Genomic DNA, 20647 nt, shown 5'->3' with positions numbered 1-20647 from the left:
GGCAATCATATTAAAGCCAAGTAGGTGTAGTCCATCCTTTTTAATTTCCAGTGTACCATATAGGGTCCCATTAATAAGCTGCCATCATCTATCCTTGTCTTAAGGGAACTACCTTTTGTCATGTTGATTAATTCAAAGTTTGGCAGTGATGGATGCGGTAGGAGGTAGTGGTTGGAGTCACTCAAGAACAGACTTGACATTCTCTGAAAAGTCTGTAAAAAGGAAATCAGAATCTAAAGCACACACCTTCCCCAATTTCTGATGGAAATGAATGCTGAAGCTTCCAACAATAACCTGAGACCAGCCACGTTAACTGGAGCTGTTCAAAACAAAAATGTCTGCCAAACTGACCGACAAGTGCCAATTCAAATTGGTAACAGAGTCATACGGGTAATAGGTTTTACAATTCATTAACATGAACATGAGGATAATTAGTCTCTGCTATAAATGTGAAAAATCAAATCAGTGACAGTTTGATTTGAATACGTTTGGAGTTTATTAGACACCCACTCCAGGATTTCGCGGAGTTCACTCGATTGAAACCAATTCCTTCACATTATGTGCAACCTCAGAGCGTTGTCCAATCATCGCAATTTCCCCACAAATTTTGGCCAACTGGTCAAGGCTTAGGTCAACTGTCTCACCAACGAAACGTGTCCCTGCTCCACGCTTTCACTTGTTTACAGTACACTGACATGAGATGACAGCATGTGATAACATCTCTCATTTACCAACAGAAGTCACCAAAGGTGAGGACTCAAGTCACACCACTTGGACTCGAGTCAGACGTCACAATTTTGATGAGTTTCAACTTGACAATTTCATCAAAGACTTGCAATTGCACTTGGACTGTGACTTAAGACTTGCCTTGGACTTCAGTCTGATGACTTCAAAATACTTGAGATTTTCAGTGAAAATGTTGAGTAAAATGTGTCCCCGTTCAAAGTATTCAACTAACGTGACCGTTATTATGTAATTTCCAGCACGACAACATATTTACGCTTTGAATCTGCCTCATTGAATGCCTTTGTTAATGTCCAGTCAGGTTTAAGAACAAACAACGAATGTTTCTGTGCACTGACTAGACCCTGAATGCTATGCCTTTTTCTGTGACTAAGTCTTGTCACACTGGTCTTATTTTATTTAAAAAGTTAAACAACTCATAATGCATACATTATAGATTGCTAAAATGGCATTTTATTTGGGAGACGCTAAACATTTCTTGTGACTTTTAACGACTCGAAAATTTGAAGCCCATGACGTCGGACTTGACTCGAGCTGTCTTGCACATCTTTCAATGAGTGTTGAAATTAAAGGCATGAGTCTTACTTGAGATTTGCAAAACACTGCCTTGATCCCGCCTCTGAAAATCACAGTTAGAGACCGTGCTTAACGGTTCTCCACTGTTGTTCACAAAAGTCAGTGTAAACGATGTGCAATGATGACTGACAAGCACTTTTCAACTGCAAAAACACACAAGGAGAATTATTGCAACTTGTGGAGCTGTGAGCATTGAATCCAACTTTCACCACCTCTGGTGGGATTTGTTTTACAAACTATGCACACATTTGTGTGAAGTTGTCATGTCTGTTAAAAAAATGATATAAAGAAAAATGCCTCAGATTAAATTTGAGTTTATGTGATATTAGTCTGGGTATTAGTAAGTATTTTCAATGCCATCAGATGGAACATACGAGAGGTAACTAAGATGCAGGTAAACACTTTGAGTCTAGAGATAGTCTATGAAATAGGAATATAGAGTGGAACCTCTGTTTTTGTTATTAACCCATTCCAAAAGGTCAGACAAAAACCAAAACATAAAAAACACAAATCATATTTTCGCATAAGAAATCCAATGTAAATCCAATTCATCCGTTTCAAACACCCACCAATATCAGCACAAAACACATTTAAAAGAGAATAATTATAGTTTTACATACAGAAAACAAAGCAAAATACATATAAATGACAAATTATATGGACAAATGAACAACATGACTTTCACCTTTTATTGAAGACTAACAAACTAAATACTGTGTCTCCATTAAACCATTCCCCCAGCAACCTGTGTTAACTAAGGAACCTTTCCATTGCAATCCTTTAGCAACAGAAGCTACCTTCGTACTGTGCTACTTGTTTCTTGAATTCAACAGCCTTTATCACATTCTTTACCAAAGTTCTGGCACTTGCAACTTTTTTTGCAGCTGTCCTAAATTTAAACAAGCACAGATTCCTCTAACACGCAATGAGATTGAACGCCACATCAGTGCACAGTGCTTGAAAGGAGGAAGGAAGGAGACAGATACAGGGTTGTTCATTTTTCTCTTTGTGTTCTGGGAATTAATAAACCACACACAGACATAATTAAGATGATGGAAGGAGTCCCTAGCCGGAATCTGTCTATAGTGTCCCAACTCTACAGTAAAAGGACCACTGTCCATTATTCACAGAGAGTTAACAATGCGTGGATGCTTTGTTTGGGCATTCAACTAGTTTGTTATACTCACTGTTTGGCTGTACGGCAATAATTTTTCTACAAAAACTGGTCCTACGAAAACCGATGTTCCACTCTGTATGTGCTTAGTGCATATAGTATCTCAGAAAGGTGAGTAAGCCTAACAATTTTATTTCAGTCTTTTCAAGGGTGAATATTATAGAAATGAAGCTTGGATATACTCTAGAGTGATTTCCAACCACTGTCCTGCAGCACATTAGTGAGTCATGAGAGATCAGCCATTACGAGTGGCGCAGGAAATTATCCAAACAGACTTAATTGGTCGGACAATTATTTATTTATGACAGATCATGTATTTTTTCATCTAGCTATGACAATGAACTTAAAGTGACAGGCAAAACCATTAAATGCTTTTTCCACCATATAGGGTAAGTTACATAATTAACATAATCATTATTTCGGTATATATATATATATATGTACATATATACATGTGCAATATATATTTTGTGACATTTTTGTTTGGTTGTGTGCATGAGATTTTGCTTGTTTGGACGTCTTCAGCATTAATGATGCTTAAATTTGCTGTGAGGTCCTTTCGTTTTTTTTTTTTTTTTCTCATGTGAAGGCTGAAAAAACATTTAGTCTTAATGTTGCTTTAGGATTACAGGTGCACAGGTGTACAGCATGTTGTGACTGAATAAAGCCCGTTCTGCTATATTTGTTGTAGTGATGGTCGTGTGCCGTGCTGGTTAGATTCTTTTCTCAGTGTTTTTGTTGTTTAATATTTGTTAGTTAATTATTTATTCAACACATTTTTCTGTTATAATTACACAAAGGGAAAATCACAACAATTTATTGCAACTTCCATTTCCTCACGCAATAAACACCTAAAAAACACTGCAACTTCCTTGGCATTTTGGGGAAAATCAGGCATTTAAGACCGCAACAATCTTAATAAAGGCCCGCGAAATCCTGGGAGGACTGGTTTAAAGCTCCATGCCACAAATCCCCCTTCTCCTTTCTCTATCCTTTTCTTGTTCTTTTCCCTCCACCATCCTGAGTTAAGTCCACCTCTCCTCACTGTTTCGTACATCTCTACTTTTGGTTTACTACATTTCTTTGTGTAACAGTAACCTGTTAGTTGTACTTTCCCTCCTAACCCTTCAGCAGCTGACCAAGCTCCACCAGCTGGCTATGCAGCAAACCCCCTTTACCCCTCTCGGACAGACCACCCCTGCTTTCCCTGGTACGTACCCACAAAACCCTGTAGACATGTCCTTCCGTCGTCATCCTGCGATACATTTTTATTCTTTCCCTTCTCTTACCTTTCACCTTATATCATTTATTATTTCAGCATGAATTAATCTCTTAGGCTTCTGCTCTATTTTATTTTTTATGTTGAGGTTTCCTTGGGCTGGAAAGCAAAATGGACGCCTACAGAACATATTCTTAATGTAAATTAATTTGTGTCCTCGACAACATTTTGGGTATTTCACTTCCCAGTTATGATCAAAGTATAATCACATACAATACCTGGCAGGCCTGAGTTTAAGTATAATGCATAAACTTTTGCATGTATCAAATGGCGTGTATCAAAAAATATATTCCTCTGGGAAAAAATATTGAAATATATGACATAAAACGGTAAATATTTGTTGCATTACCAAACCTTTGTGATTGCTACTCAGCTGCCTGTGATAAAAACTAAAAGTGCGCAGTGACAGATGACCACATCATGTCCTAATCAGTTCCGCAAATATGCGCAAAGTATAGGATTCCTTATTTATCAATCAAATATTTTTGGCGTTACCGCAAAGACAACCTGTTTACAACATTCCAAATACAGTTTTTAACATTATTAGAGCCCTCTAGACGTGAAATAACACCCCTATATATCTTTACACTCGTATTACCCGATATAGTACACATGTTAAGATAAAATAAGACAATGTAAACTCACGTTAGCATTGAGAGAGTTCCTCGTTTTTGTTCCCTTCCGGTGTCTGTACAGTACTTCCTGGTGGCTATTGTTTCATCAATGTAACATAACTGACACCTAGTGACCAGTGTAGAATACTATATCACGTCACACCTTCGAATGCGTCTTCTGAATACACTAATCCCTCGCTACATCGTGCTTCGAATATTGAGGCTTCTCTATCACGTTTTTTAAAAAAATATTAATTAATAAATCACGCCGTTTTGTGGTTGAATATGGCTTATTATTAGCCAAAAATATAGATATTTTAGAAAACTGCCTCAATTAAGCATTTTCAAGCATAAAAATGGTTAATGAACTAAAATACAAAAATAAGGCATTCAGCATTGAGTGTCAAAGACGCTGTGATGACATGTAGTGGCCACTAGGTGTCAGCAATGTTACTGAAATGTTCAGTGAGACACACAAGCACCAGACTTGATTGCGGAACAACAGGCTTTTATTGCAGGTTTCAATAATCTCACAACAGGCACACTAATACCTAACATGAGCTACTGTTGCGGGCGTAACCCACGGCAAGCTAAAACTCGACGTCACTTCCGGTCCGCCTCCCACTCAGCTCAGTAAAGGTGATAGTAGATTTGTTATTTCATGTCTAGAGGGCTCTAATCAATTTAAAACCCGTAGTAAAAAGGCCGTAAACAGGTTTTCTATTTACTACGAAAATATTCCATTATAAATAAGGAATCCTACTTTGCCGAAATTCACATATCACCATCAGGTCTGGAACCAAGTAACTGCAATAAACGGGGAATTACTGTATTTTTATTTTACTTCATTTAGCCATTTTTATGCTTGAAAATGTTTTATTTAGGTCCAAAATATGTCAAATCTGCCTAAATATGCGTATTTTATGACTAATAATAGGTCGTAGTCCACCACCAAATAGCAGTGTTTTATTAATTAATGTATTTTTGAAAAATCAGGATCGACTGAAGCCGCAAAATTTGAAGCGCGAGGTGGTGAGTGATGCCTGTGTAATGGAATTATGTACCATACCAGTTATTCAGTCAAGCTGCTTTACACATACAGTGACTGGCCAAACCTATCACCATCTGCATAATCCATTGTGCAATACAAACAGGCAAAATGTGAACATGATCCACATAAAATGTGACATCTGTGCAGATTATTTTACAGTATGATTTTTACAGATAATATGTAAATGTCAGAGAAAGCCAAATATCCCAAAGTTTTTGTGAGTAGTGTATAAATGGACATTAAAATCAAAGCAGCAACAATATTACCAGCAGCTTCATTAAAAAGGTCCCTATCTTATTTGGGTGTTGTGGTACTAATGGTTGAAAATGACATCTGCATTTGTGTGTGTACTTTTATTTGTTGATAAGGCTGAAGTTAATTGTTTACATTTTTTTTATTTTTAAACAATTATTTCCTTAGAATACAGATCTTTTTGAGGAAACAATGGAGTGAAATTGTTTGGATTGTTTGGAGATTGTTGAATTGGATATGCATGTAAAATGTAACAGTAAAACCACACGGTACATATGTCCTTTCTAGGACAATGTACATCGCTTCGGTCCTTTTCGGGTTAACTCCATGTGGCGTCCCGATATACACATGCAAGTTGATGCAGCATTCCCTGAAGGGATGTGGCCCAATTATGATAGGAGTTTGGCCCAGGATTTTAAACAAGGGGAACACACCCAGCAGAGTTGTATCAAACTGACCTAATTATTGCAAGCAATTTTCTCTCTTCTTGCAATTATCAGCGATGAAATAATTTGGAGGTCTGCTAGCGTTGCAACCTAACAGTTTTGCACAAGTATAAACACACAAAGCAACATGTTCATTAGCGGCAATTTTTATTTTCCAACATTGTTTGAAGTGTTAAGATTGTTTCACACAAACTTATTTCACTTCATTCAGACTTTTAGGAAACAGAAGCACAGTGATGAAAGTTGACACGATAACCTACATCATACAGCTGGAAACCGTTGGCATGCCTCGCCATTGTATCTACAGTCCATGTGCAAACAGAAGAAGACCGTGTGACCTCCCTCATTCTTCAGGATACTTATTATTCTCCTACAGCTGTGAAATTATTGTTCAAAATCTGAACAGGAAGCTGACGTTTTCAGCTGTGTTTTTCATTCTTTTTTTGACCAATTCAGGTTTGGATGCCAGTCCACCAGCCAGCACTCATGAGCTCACCATTCCTAATGATGTGAGAAAGGTTTATGTAATCTCTGCTGATGTTTTTATCATGGTACCTTTACAGTATATACCACCGCAGCCAGTTTGGATTAAAAGGTCAATATGGGATTGAAGTGTAAACTTCCTGTTTTAAGAATTTGGCATTTACTTTGTAAGAATTAAGAATTACAGCCATAACCAAGGTCCAATAAAACCATAACCATTTGTTGAATGTGAATGGAAATATTTTGCAAGCAGTTATGGGGTGCCGTATGTTTCAGTCCTTCCCGCTTACTTCACGTCCGCATTCACAGCACTGAAGGTGCGGGCGGGTCTGTGCGTGCTGAGAGGCATTGGGTATTTACATATTTTCAAAACATTTATTTTAAGATTTAACATTTAGTGTAACAACTAATTTAGAATTTATATGTAACATGTACATTTATATGTAATATTTTACATTTTACCGCTTCTCCTTATTGGGGGGGGTCATGCTGGAGCCTATCCCAGCTGACTTTGGGCGACAGGCGGGGTACACCCTGGACTGGTCGCCAGCCAATCGCAGGGCACATATAGACAAACAACCATTCACACTCACATTCATACCTATGGACAATTTAGATTTAGATGTAGATTTAGATTTACCATTTAATTTCTATCGTAAATGTGATAAAAGTGCTAACTATTCAGAATACATCAGCTAAAGAAAGTGGAACTAAATTTTTACATTTGATACCCCATTAAGCAGCAACTGCAGTGCAGACGAGACAAAACATTTTTAGGGGGAATTGGAAATTGATGATGTCCAAGGGCCCAGATTACAGATTTCCATCCAAACACTGAAAAGTGTGCTGAGAATTACAAACAGTTACAATTGTGTCAACGACCTGACACTTCAATCATTTTGCAATTGATTTACTTCAAATCTTTTGTGAGGCTGTACAAAGGCAAAAATGATAAAAATCTGTCATTGTCCAAATTTTTCGGGACCTAACTGTACCTATTTGCATGTCAGTGTATCCTCTTGAAAAATATCGTTTAAAAAAAATCCATATAGCCTGTATTCATTATCAAATGTACCACATTTCAAAGGAATTTCATTGACAGTGTCTTGTTTGCATATTTTCCAGCTAATAGGCTGCATCATTGGACGTCAAGGAACCAAGATCAATGAGATCCGACAGATGTCTGGTGCGCAGATCAAAATCGCAAACGCCATGGAAGGCTCGTCTGAGCGTCAGATCACCATCACAGGGACGCCTGCTAACATCAGTCTGGCCCAATATCTCATCAATGCCAGGTAACATCACTGAGTCCTGAGTGTACAACAACACTATGCTTTTAGTTTAGCTCTGGTAATTTAAGAGGTAATTAACCTTAACACATACTCATGATAAAAATTTACGAGTACTGCAAATTTTAGTTGGCTAATCACCTGTTCTGCTCTTGGAGTATCCCCTTTTCCTCTTTCCTCCTGTGTATAGATGTTAAAATGCATTATGTTTTAACAAGCGCTTCCTTTCTATTAAAGTGGCCCATAGGAGTGGTGCCAACTGCAGTAAAGTACAGAAAATTGTCTGGAGTGTTTGGAAACGTGGACGGTGAATACAGGAATCACCAACTAATCAATACCTCCTTACAAAGTCTGCGGACACAATGTTGGAAGAATCTGTGATATATCACAGTGATCAATAATAACAACACGAATGGCTGGATATAAGCATTTTAAATAGAGCTCCATGAAAAGCTTTATTTGGTATTTATTTTTTATTTACCATCATTCATCCTTGTGAAAATAAACCAAATGTATGCAATGGAATGAAAAACAAACAAATACTGAAACACACTAAATTCCACCAGAGGCTATCTGCACCTCAAAGTAAAACGTTATCACAGTAAAAAAAAAAAAAAAAAAGACATAATGCATAATAATAAAAAACGGACTTTATGTGTTTATGTGACTTCTGAGGGCGAGTTCAGAGAACACGCCCTCAGAAACTAATGGCTATTGCTTTCCCGTGACTCCAATGGCAGGTTCAGGGACGTGGCTGTCATGTGGAATGACCCTTCAGCAATGACAACATCCTGAAGTCCCCTTCAAAACTGGCTTTGTTTTTAGACACAAGCATCAACAAACATCGGTGTATTATCACATGGAATTAGACTTACTTACGTTTGCATTTAAACTTGTGAAAGAGTTGTATTAACAATCTGCAAGTTTGACATATTAAGAAAATATGTGATCTTGTTTTATGTTATCGGTATAAAGATATAACATGGCAGGATTGAGCAAGATAACAAAAGATAATTAAAAAAAAATTAAAAATCAAGCAAGAAAGGGACTGATTCATCATTGTGTAAAATGTTGACCCTGCTGATTTTGGATCTCAAAAACTACAAAAAAAAAAGTGGTTGCAGTCCCTCCAGACATCCTCGATTGATAAACTAAATGAAATTAATCTTGGTTGTTGAAGTTAAAAGTTAATTCATTTTTTTTCAGTCAAACCACAGTTGGGCGATACAACAAATTCTACTATCTAGCCGATACTAACTAAATCCAGTATGGCCAGTATCACCAATACCAATACATTTTCCTTTGAAAACACATCAGATCTAAACTGGGGGAAAAATGATCTTGAATATCTTTCCTGATAATACGTGGGTGATGTATTAGTAACAAAATGATGCCACATAATTTGATAGAAATGAAAATGATCACCCTATAGGGGGGGAAAATCAAAGACACCCCAAAAATGAAAGTGAAAAAATGATGCAGCACACTGGTCCATTTTGCTAAAATGTCATTGTAGCAACTCAAAATGATTCTCAGTAGTTTGTGTGGCCCCCACGTGCTTGTACGCATGCCTGACAACGTCGGGGCATGCTCCTAATGAGACTACGGATGGTGTCCTGGGGGATCTCCTCCCAGATCTGGACAAGGGCATCACTGCGGTACCTGGACGCATGAAGGAGATTCCAGGAGACAGGTAGTTACTCCAGGAGAGCTGGACAGGGCCGTAGAAGGCCCTTCAATCCTCAGCAGGATCGGTATCTGCTCCTTTGTGCAAGGAGGAACAGGATGAGCACTGCCAGAGCCCTACAAAATGACCTCCAGCAGGCCACTGGTGTGAATGTTTCTGACCAAACAATCAGAAACAGGCTCCATGAGGGTGGCCTGAGGGCCCGACGTCCTGTAGTGGGCCCTGTGCTCACTGCCCAGCACCGTAGAGCTCGATTGGCATTTGCCATAGACCACCAGAATTGGCAACTGCACCACTGGTGCCCTGTGCTCTTCACTGATGAGAACAAGTTCAACCTGAGCACATGTGACAGACGTGAAAGGGTCTGGAGATGCCGTGGAGAACGTTATGCTGCCTGCAACATCATTCAGCATGACCGGTTTGGTGGTGGGTCAGTGATGGTCTGGGGAGGCATATCCCTGGAAGGAGTACAGACCTCTACAGGTTAGATAATGGTACCCTGACTGCTATTAGGTATCGGGATGAAATCCTTGGACCCATTGTCAGAACCTACGCTGGTGCAGTGGGACCTGGGTTCCTCCTGGTCCACGACAATGCCCGACCTCATGTGGCTAGTGTATGCAGGTAGTTCCTGGAGGATGAAGGAATTGATACCATTGACTGGCCCCCACGTTCACCTGACCTAAACCCAATAGAACACCTCTGGGACATTATGTTTAGGTCCATCCGGCGCCGCCAGGTTGCTCCTCAGACTGTCCAGGAGCTCATTGATGCCCTGGTCCAGATCTGGGAGGAGATCCCCCAGGACACCATCCGTAGTCTCATTAGGAGCATGCCCCGACGTTGTCAGGCATGCGTACAAGCACAGTTTTCCTCAATTTTTTTTGAGCAGTATATATATATATATACAGATGAATACGTAAGTATGAATATGTAATACAGTAATCCCTCGCACTTCGCAATTTGAATTTTGGGGCTTCACTCTATCACAGTTTTTCAAGTCAACCATTGCTGATTTGTAGTTGAATACGACCTCTTATTAGTCAAAAAATATACATTGAAAGAAGCAAATTTATCATTATTTTTTCCAAATTTTAATTATGCATTTTCAAGAATAAAAATGGCTAACTCAACTAAATTAAGGCGTTCTGAAGACGCATTCAAAGATATTGTGATGCTATGTAGTAAAGTGTTCACTTGTTTAACGCGGGGGATAGGTTCCCAAAATAGCCCGCAAAAAGTGAAATCCGCGAAGTAGCCAACTGTATTTGTTTACAATTATTATACATGTTTTAAGGCTGTAAAACCCCTCACAATACACTTTATATACTTTTCTCAGGCAGGCATTAACATTTTCTCACATTTTAAACACTCTCAAAGTTCAAATTTCATTTGAATTTTAATGATCAATCAAATGACCAGGTTGGACACAAGAAATTATTAAGTGACATGTATTCAGTCCACTGATCGTGCCTCATCCTGGCGCCGTTTGGCTGTAACGTTTTTGCATCCTTTTCAAAACATATTGCTCCAGCCATCATGCTCTTTCTTGTCCTACTCCTTCAACCTAGATTCATTTAGCCAGTTAGCTTCTTCTTCTTCTATTGTTTATTGGCGGTTAGCAAGCAGCTCACACAGTTACAGCAGCTAGTTTGCTAGCGACTATTGACCACAACAAGAAACGGCACAAAGGAGATTGATTGACAGTGGTCTACAGCCAATCAAAACGTGGAACACAATGGGCGGGTTCTCCCTTAGCCAATAAGGACTGTTGTGGCTCTATATTTAGCCGGCCGTTGTCTACTGTGGGTTCATAATATGCTCATCCAGGCACATAAACACATACTGAGACAAGTGGAGCTGTACACGTCTTCAACACGGGGATGCAACACCCTCTACTGGTAGCAGTAGTAAATACAATAACAGAAACATACAAAAGAGCAACTATAAATCGCTCTAATACACCACAAGGACGCCGAACACAAGGCGCTGTTAAAAAAAATATACAAAATTGCACTTAAAAACAGCGAAACATGTCTACTATATTGAGTAATACGAGTGTAAAGGTGATTATAGGAGTGTTATTTCATGTCTAGAGGGCTCTAATATTGTTAAAAACAGGTTTTTTATGCTCTAACTATGAAAAAATTGGGTACATTGTGAGTGTCGCTGTGTTAAAAAAAAAAGGAGTTAGAAAAATAAATAAAAAATTCAAGCACAAAAGCAGCTACTACAGTGTAACTTTCTCTTCCTGTGTTCAAGTTCTTCTTTCACAGTTGCGTTGTGTTGTTTATCTCTTCCTGCCCTCCCCTGCTCCTCCCCAATCTCCTTGTACCGTTCTAGGCTTACATCCGAAGTCACTGGAATGGCCACACTCTAATTTCTACCCATCTTCCCTCTCTGCATCACATGCCCCTTGAGCAAATGCCATTGCACCATGTTTGTTTATTACTCCATACTGGACACGTCATATTTAAGTGATGCCAACTTTTGCTGTAGATTAGAGATTATTCACACCTGTCCGAAATCATTTTGTTTGTCTTGAATTTTACTTTATTTCTGTGACTCGAGTACCTTTCATGCTGCACAACCTTATTTCACCTCAAGTTTCCATCCATTGTTGTATTTGTCTTTTGCGTCACTGGATAATTATAACAACATTATGTTTTATTCAGAATTTTCCATACTGAATTTGCAATTTAGTCAAGTTTTACTGTTTGCCCACGTATTCCACTGAATTACCCGCATGCAACCTACTGCATTATGGTGCAATGCATCGACACAATCTGTGAACACTGTATTTGTAGCCAGGATATCAAACACCAGTTGTGAAATGACCTCAACAGAACATGGTATCCGCATCCACTCAAATGCACAAATATCACTCCTGATCAGAATTTTAAGACCAATTGAAAAGTTGCAACAATTTACATTTTGCACTGTTGGGTCTTAAAGGTCATCCCAAAAAGGATGATTTTTTAAACACATCCTGGGGACATATAGAGAACCTCCCCCCATGTATGTGAAAAGGTTTGAAAATGTTGTACGCCGCGGGGAACTTGAGCCATTTAATTTCAGAGTTGGGGTTTTTCATCAACTCGATGTAGAGCTGTGACATCATAGAAGGAGGCGCTGCTGCTGTTGCTTTGTGACAAGGGCTGGGCATTTTGCGTTTTCTCGCATCATTCAAATGTTTTTATTCCGATTCTTAATTTCGATACCCACTTCGCTGACGGGAAGAAACAGTCTCCAACCCCAACGAAGAAGTAGCCGGAAAGCACCAATGAAGAAGAAGTGGCTAAAAAGTTTGGCTTAACTTCATAAAATCCAATTAGGAGGTTCTAAGTAATATCTTATTGTCTTATTGTCACCTGTTTTATAAGCAGAGCATCAAAATTGAAACAGGAGCATGAGACAAAGAAATGGGCAGTTGGCAATTGATTAAAAACTGCATAATGCACAAGCGCAAAATGCAAATACTTGTAATTTTACACCGAGATTAAAATTTTGATCAGCAGTATACTGTATATGCAGTATAGACAGACATGTCAACGCATCCCAACTCATTTTGTCCACCTAACAACACAAACATTGAATCATGTTACTACTGCTACAATCTCTAAGAAATGAAAGGGTCAACCAGTATATACAGTACCATGGAACCTTGATTAGCGTACGACCCAGTTAGCGTGTTTTTCAGTTATCGTTGAATATTTATGCCAAAACGTTCTGGTAAGCGTACAATATGGCACGCGTCTTGTTGTATTGCGTCCTTGTTAGCATACTTATCTTGTGAACAAAACGGCAACCAGGAAGTCAGCTACGTCGCCCATCTGTGATGTCATCAATGGTTGACTCTCAAAAATGTTAACACAAAACACGTTTTTTTTGTTGTACATGCATAAAAATAAATGACGATTAAAAGGGATAAATGAACATTTAAAGGAAAACTGAAGGGACGACCACAAAGGGAGTACTGTCTATCTGTACTTTAGTGAGTTGGTGAAAAATACAAACTATATGAAAGTAACAAACACTGCCTTAAGAGTGTAGCGCATACTTTTATTTGATCATTGCTCCTCAGAAAATAATCAATTCTTCATTACTAAATTATATTAAAAACATGATTAGAAGAGAAAAGAAGGAGCCTAGTTTCTCCACTGCGGCTTTGGCTCAGGTAATTTGTAGGTTAAGCTATAGCAGCAGCATGTTTTAAGAAACATCTATTGCAAATTGCTAATTCCTTCTTTTCTAAATACAGTGGAGCCTCAATTTCCAAACGCTGCAGTTTTCATATGTTTCAGTTTCCGGCAAAAGGTTTTGCCATAATTTGACCTTGGTTATCGTACACTGGTTCAGTTACAGTATTCGGCAAACGCAAATGAGAATGTTCCAAAAACGTACTACTAGTTTTCCGCCGTATCATTCCATGTCCCAACAAAGAAAACCCACCTTGAAATGGTTTTCTGCATGTATGACTATAATTGTTCTATATTAAAAGTGTTCAGTGCTTCGGTTTTCGTACTTTTCCGTTTTAGACGGACCTGAGGTTCCACTGTATGTTCCATTCAGCTGTTCTTCATATGCGAAAAAAATGCAACCCTCCAATCACCAGTCGGTTTAAGCTACCATCACAGATTAAATGACCGGGAATGTTACACGCGTGGTTAAATGTCAGTTTAATGAAGTGATAAATGTCTCTCAAAAAGGAGGAGTGTGAGTGAAAAATATCTTTGATTGACAGATCAATTGGTGTTTATTATTAGTGCTCGGGAGGCAGGTAGACAACTGCAGAAGGAGCTATGATAGCATCATTCATGGCCATCCCCATCCCCAAACTGCCATATTTACAATGTTCAAGTGAACCTGTAAAATACATGCAAGTCGTCTTGATACTTGATCAATTTGCAAAGCTCTCAGTTGCCTTTTTGACTGTCATATTATTCGCTTATGAATTATGTCCAACACATTATGGTGCGCTGCTTATGTCACATTACTGACACATTTATCACGTACATGATATGCTATTGTACTGGAGCAACATTTCAATAAACTCTGGCACTAAGGAAACATTGTTTGACAAAATGTGTGATATGATCCTGTTTTTTTTCCCTTTTGTGAAGGTCTATTTTGTTGAGGTTGATATTGAATTTTTTTCTAAACAGAAAATAAATGTTTTTTTTCGCTTGACTCACGCATTTGTCGTCTTTTATTATCTTCTTGCAAGTTTTGACTATACAAAATCATTAAAGGTTGGTTTCTTATCGTTTACTGTACAGTCGTCCCTCGCGATATCGTGATTTTTCCAAAATGTATTCATGAATAAGTGATCTCCGTTTTGTGGTAGACTATGTCGTATTATTAGTAAAAAAAATATTGAAATACAAAGGTATGTAGTATTCTGGCCACTAGGCGTCTGTACTGTTCTATTATTGAGACATAACATTAGATTACCGTCACACTGGATGTAGTCAGCCATGGCATGTCCAGCATAATAGAGTGAAAAGAAGTTCCCCTCCCATTCTGTGTGGAAATGGTAAGTTTATGGCTTCTTTGTCCTTCTTCCCCGCTCAATTTTAAACCCTTTCTTAAGTTTAGAATACAGCAAATAAACTAACTAACTAGACTAACTAGTTAGCTCGCTAGCTTGCCAATGCTTAAAGCCATGGTCGTCGCTTGGGTCCTTGCAGTCATCCCGTAGCCTGTGCATTACAGTTGAGCAATGCGGTGTAAACAAAGAAGAATAGGAGTGTAAAGGTGACTACAAGGGTGTTATTTCATGTCTACAGGACTCTAATAATGGTAAAGATTGTATTTAGAAAGTCATACACAGGTTTTCTATGCTCTAATCATGAAAATGTTCTATTTATATATATTGAATCCAACGTCTTTTGCTCGTATAGCGTGTTTCTACTTTCAAGGTACTCAAAGACACTTACCACATGTACCTACTGATGGCGCAGCATCAAATGCATTAGGGGGTTCAGCATCTTGCCCAAGAATACTTCAACATGGTCACAGGAGGACGGAGACGACCACCCTACCACCTGAGCCATGAGGATGTGTCGAGGAAAGGGCACGTGGTAATTTTTCATGGACCCAACATCAGCTTCATTAATTAAAACTGTAAAAGCATTAATCGGGACTTGATATCAGGCTCGCCCTTTTCTTTCCCTGCCTGCTCTGGAACACTCCCTACCTTTCTTCTTTTAAGTCTTCAGGATATGTTATTCTCGTTTAAAAAATAACAAATGAGTTATCACATTAACGACTACCATATATTTTCTTTCCAGATTAAACAGAAATGTATCGGTAAACATTACATTAATATTTATTGACATGAACTTACAAATTTGATATGTGAGAAATGCCATGCAATGAAGTCCTTGTCGTCCAACAAAAAACAGTCTGCCAACTTGAGGAGATTTACCTTTGCTAAACAGAGAAGCAATGACATGCAGGGCCCATATTCACAAAGCTTCCCAGAAAGCTCCTGACGTAGCCTAAAAATTCCTAGCAATGAATCTTAGCTTAAGAGTGGTTACGGAAGTTCCTGAGGGCAACTCTGAGCAAGGAGGGGACAGAAATTTTTATATAAGTGAGGAGGTGTGGTTGACGCCGTGGCTAGGTATGACACAGTCTTCTAAGAGCTGTGATTGTTTTTTACAAAAAGCAAGAAAGCGCTCTGCGCTCCTCAAAATGAATGGACAGTAAAATCAACCGATTGCTTATAACTCGGACAGGATTAAGAAATGTATGATCGTGACATTTATTTTATATCATGATGATGAAACTCAAATTAAATTATGACTCAGCTGCAAAATGTTTGAACGTACCTCATTCACATGCCCATTATATTGATATGCTTGTTGTTATTTTTACTGTCCATGCTGGTAATCTCACGACTTAATGCGTTTGATATTAATAGTGGACGCAGACTCAGCGGTCAGACATTCCTCTGATTGCTCACTCTTGGGCTTCTTAAAAATCCTCTTCACCATATTTTGTAGCCTTAGGAGCACTTTTAAGGCTTAAGGCGCTTTAGGAATAACTTTTATCTTTGAAAAAAATCTTAGAATCTGAGGAATTCTACGATTTTTTGAAGAGAGACGTCACTAAGAGCGACTTTTGGCCTTAGGATGCTTTGTGACTACGGGCTCAGGTTAATACAGCCAAGCTCTTATTTTGAAGCTTGCTTTGCTGGGAACAGAAAGTGTGCATGGTTTTTGCTGTGTGATGTCACGAGGCGGCCAGGCCGAGTTCTGGATTCCAAGATGCAGAGTGAACACACAGCGTATGGTATAAAAAGAATTATTACCAAAAAGAGGCAATAAAACAAAAACGAACACAAAAATACAAGAAGGGTAACAAACAGACTCAGGGCATATGGTACATACATGAAAGAAAAACACAGGGGGAAAAAAAACACGCGTAGAAAAACCAGGGAGCTGTAATACAAAAATGACGCAGAGCTAACCTTAGCGGTAGCAACAATAGCTGCGGGATAAGCGCGCAGGAAACAAGACAAGGATTAGACCAGTTATGAGGCACCGGAGGCGCGTGAATGGCAGTAGGTACACAGGTGAAGGTGAAGGAATAACTGGCGCTGGTCTGCTGTCTAGCGGCAGCTGATAAAGGGTCCCGGTAATTGGCCACAGGTGCGTGAAATCAGCTCAATCAGTGGAGAAGCATGCACTGAAACAAGCAGCAGACTGGCGGCAGCAGAGCGACAGACACAGGACATGACATGTGGCTAGACAAGAGGTACAGTATGTTGCTGCTTCGACCGTCTGGTTTGAGGACGAGTGGTGGGAAACTCATTCCTTTAACTGACTCGAGTTCGTAATAGTCACTCACTCAAGTGAAGTGAGTTCTCGATTCATTCGAATCAGCTTTCGGAAAAACGCATCCGCCGAAACTTGCTTGAATTGAGTAATTGGGTCACTTGAGGTGACACATCACAGACTGCATGCGTAACAAGTTCCATCTGGGCCAGATCGCCAGTTTAGCTAGCAGTAGCAGGGGTGAGTCAATGAACGAGTTTACACAGACTAACACCAGTGAGTCTTGAATCAGTTAAAAACGAGTGAGTTTTGAACGCCTCCTTCAATACTCGCACATCTATTGAGTACCCACACACGACACCTGGATCTTAATGACCCCCACGATGATCACGTTAATCAAATAACAACTTGTATTATTACTTGTTTCTACGCATTCCATTCATATTCATATTCATATTCTTTCCGGTTTGTGTAAAGTGCCAGCCTGAAGTAATTCATATATACTTATGTTATACTGATTTAATCCCTCCAAGTAATGTAGAGACGATGTTTCTCTCACAAAAACCAGACAACACGCCGCCAAGAGGAGTGATGGGCACGCAGACAGTACTGCACCCCTGAGTTAAGTATCATTTTGCTGTTCAAGCCATATTTAAATTAGATAGGAAACAAATACTGTTACACAGTCAAGAGAATAATTTGCATAAATGGGTACAGGTGTATTAATTTAGAACCATAGTTCTCAATCTTTTTCAACCTAGTCGTCATTAACAGTGTTATCATAAACCCTGTCTAGGATCGAAGAGGTGGTGTCTTCGCTGAGTCAATTACAGCAGTAACCTAAGACTCTGTGTATTGAATAATGCTGAATAAGCATGCTCAGACAGCTAATCTTCTAGAGTTCCTCTGACATCTCGATGGAGGAGGGAGGTAAGGACTTTGGTTCCGTTGTTATCCGAAATTATTAAGGCTGTGCCGTTCTACTACCTTGTCTCATTACAGAGATTAATAACTGACATTGTTTACAGTTCAAGGTTATCTGTGAAGTATCACACCTTCTTTCCCAGTGGCATAGTGAATGATGACAAGAGCAGTGCTAATTTGTGCAAGCAAATCATAGGCTGTAAAGTGGAACACACGTTTCCTTTCACAATAAATTCCAGTTTAAGGCTAGGTTATTTGCACGTATAGATGTGTCTTGTGGTCCTTCAGGTTTGAGAGAAGCAGGAGGGGAACAATACCCAAAAAATGTCCACGTTTGGCAGGTATGTTAGTGTCTTTATTCATGCATGAAAGATGCTGTTGTGAACAACTTCTATAGTGGTTTGTACAGATAAATAATACATATTCTAGGTTGTCTATAGTATTTCAAGTCGGTGGGGTGTGGAAAAAATTCAAACACCTGGGAGGCATGACAGAAAATAATTGACAACCATTGCTATAGGGTAAACGCCTGTGCAATGTTGCACCATCTGACCATTCATCGTGTTTACATGAGATGCATGAGGTCTATATACAGCAACTCACTATGCTACAATATTCATACCATTTACCATTAAGAGTAGATTTTAAGTAAATTTATCAACTCTTGTATGACAGTCAAAAATGTTATTTTTATTACTTACTATAAGGAAAAAAATCTATCTCAAAATATGAGCAAATTGGCAAACTAAGACAAACTAAGTGTTTATATTTATTCAACAACCACACACAATTAGTGTTTTGAGGACAAGACATGCAGCAATTAGTATAATGACAACAAGATAGTAAAGTTGTTCAGTGACAATTGAAAAAGTTAGAACGCACCCCATGAACGTGACATACACTTGTGATAAAAAGTCACATTTGGAGTCTGAAGACCAGAAGATAGGCAGATAACTCTAGATAGGTAACTAGCTGCCGCCAATGTAAAGTAGAGCCAGTGACAGCTAGGCAAAGCATGTAAACAAAGATGCAAGATGCATAGTCGGACAGAGATAGGTTTGGTAAGGAAGGAAAACACGCTGGCATCGACTGGGCTAGCCTGTGTCAAGCTCAATACGAGACTTATCATTTTGTTGGCAACCCTACATGACACAGGCGACATGTAGGATTTGCCACCACACGCCGATCGTTTTTTGTGATCGGCTTTGAAAGGCGTTTATCAGCATACGCCAATCATGTGGTTTTTTTACAGAAATCGGTCGATATTGATCGGTGGCCGATCGATCGAAGCATCCCTAGTTGTGTCTCATTGCAACATATGCATATCTAGACTTTTGACAGCTTGCAACTGCAGGGCATTAGCAGCTATTTGTAGCTGTCCATACATCAAGGACATATTTATTCTTCCCTTTGATTCCAGCCAATCCCTGAGGGAAACACCTGTCCCCTTGGAGGCTGGAGAGGATATTGCATGTTGCCTATTAAAGCTTTTCCACTGAAACAATGAAAATTAATGAGAGTCATTTTTAGCTTACAATGAGAACTCGTACACTCACAGTCTATACTGTATTTTCCGGACAATAAGTCGCATCAGTTAAAAAATGCGTCATAAAGAGGAAAAAAAACATATAACTCTAACTATAAACCCGACCCCAACCAGCACGGGCCAGGGCCACCAAAGCACCCCCAACTATATTCATGTATAATTATGTTAGCATGCTAGACAAACAAAGAACAAAAAAGAAATCCATCTGAAAGCTAAATTCAAATGATCTGCCCACCACTCCCCCCACACTACAATGGACTGTTCCATGATGATGAAAGACGGAGCAGCGAGGAATTTATGTGGAACAGTCCAGCAGGTGGCAGTAATGCGCCTTTAAGTTGCTTTGCCAACCGCCATTAAACATCAAGGAGGAAGAAGTTGTGAGTTTGTGAGAAGCTAAGTGTGAAGCTACTTAAAATGAAGCAAATTTACCAGAGAAGGGTCAGAGTAGAGGAAACGGTGAGAGGACGGCAAAAAATATATTGCCTCATTACACAGAGGTCTCAAGATTCTTCACAAAGTCTGTAGAAAAAAATGTCAACGAGCCAGTGCTAACTACCGCGGAATGTGAGCCGAGTTCCAGTCGGCTACCGGATGATGTTGACTTTGGTGCTGTGAGCCCACTGTGTATTATTTTCACTGTTGGCATATATTGTTTAGTAATTGCTGTTGTTACATTGTAATTCATTGTTCATCTTCAACCTTATTACAGTCTTAATACAGCCACACAGTCTCTTTTTCTCTGAAACATACACACATGCACACATCTGGCATTTTGGCATACACTGGTTTAATAGC

The 20647-nt window shown here is 39.1% G+C and overlaps 1 protein-coding gene across 5 annotated transcripts in view; it reads left to right on the top strand.

Annotated features, from left to right (window-relative positions):
• LOC129187506 (poly(rC)-binding protein 3) overlaps nt 1-14785 on the top strand; it is a 60134-nt gene extending 45349 nt beyond the window's left edge. The window contains exons 11-14 of one of the 5 annotated variants that reach the window (XM_054786930.1): nt 3629-3704; nt 6593-6645; nt 7745-7914; nt 11939-14785. In XM_054786930.1, coding sequence (XP_054642905.1) covers nt 3629-3704; nt 6593-6645; nt 7745-7914; nt 11939-11975 — 336 coding nt within the window. In that variant the 3' untranslated portion in view covers nt 11976-14785. The other 4 variants (XM_054786929.1, XM_054786928.1, XM_054786927.1 and 1 more) reach the window with 4 other exon arrangements.
• Nucleotides 14786-20647: the final 5862 nt, after the last annotated feature.

This window comes from Dunckerocampus dactyliophorus, chromosome 9 (assembly GCF_027744805.1).
Source record: "Dunckerocampus dactyliophorus isolate RoL2022-P2 chromosome 9, RoL_Ddac_1.1, whole genome shotgun sequence".
NCBI classification, from domain to species: domain Eukaryota; kingdom Metazoa; phylum Chordata; class Actinopteri; order Syngnathiformes; family Syngnathidae; genus Dunckerocampus; species Dunckerocampus dactyliophorus.
The sequence above is the reverse complement of the archived record's forward strand: the minus strand, read 5'-3'. Positions and strand labels throughout refer to the sequence as shown.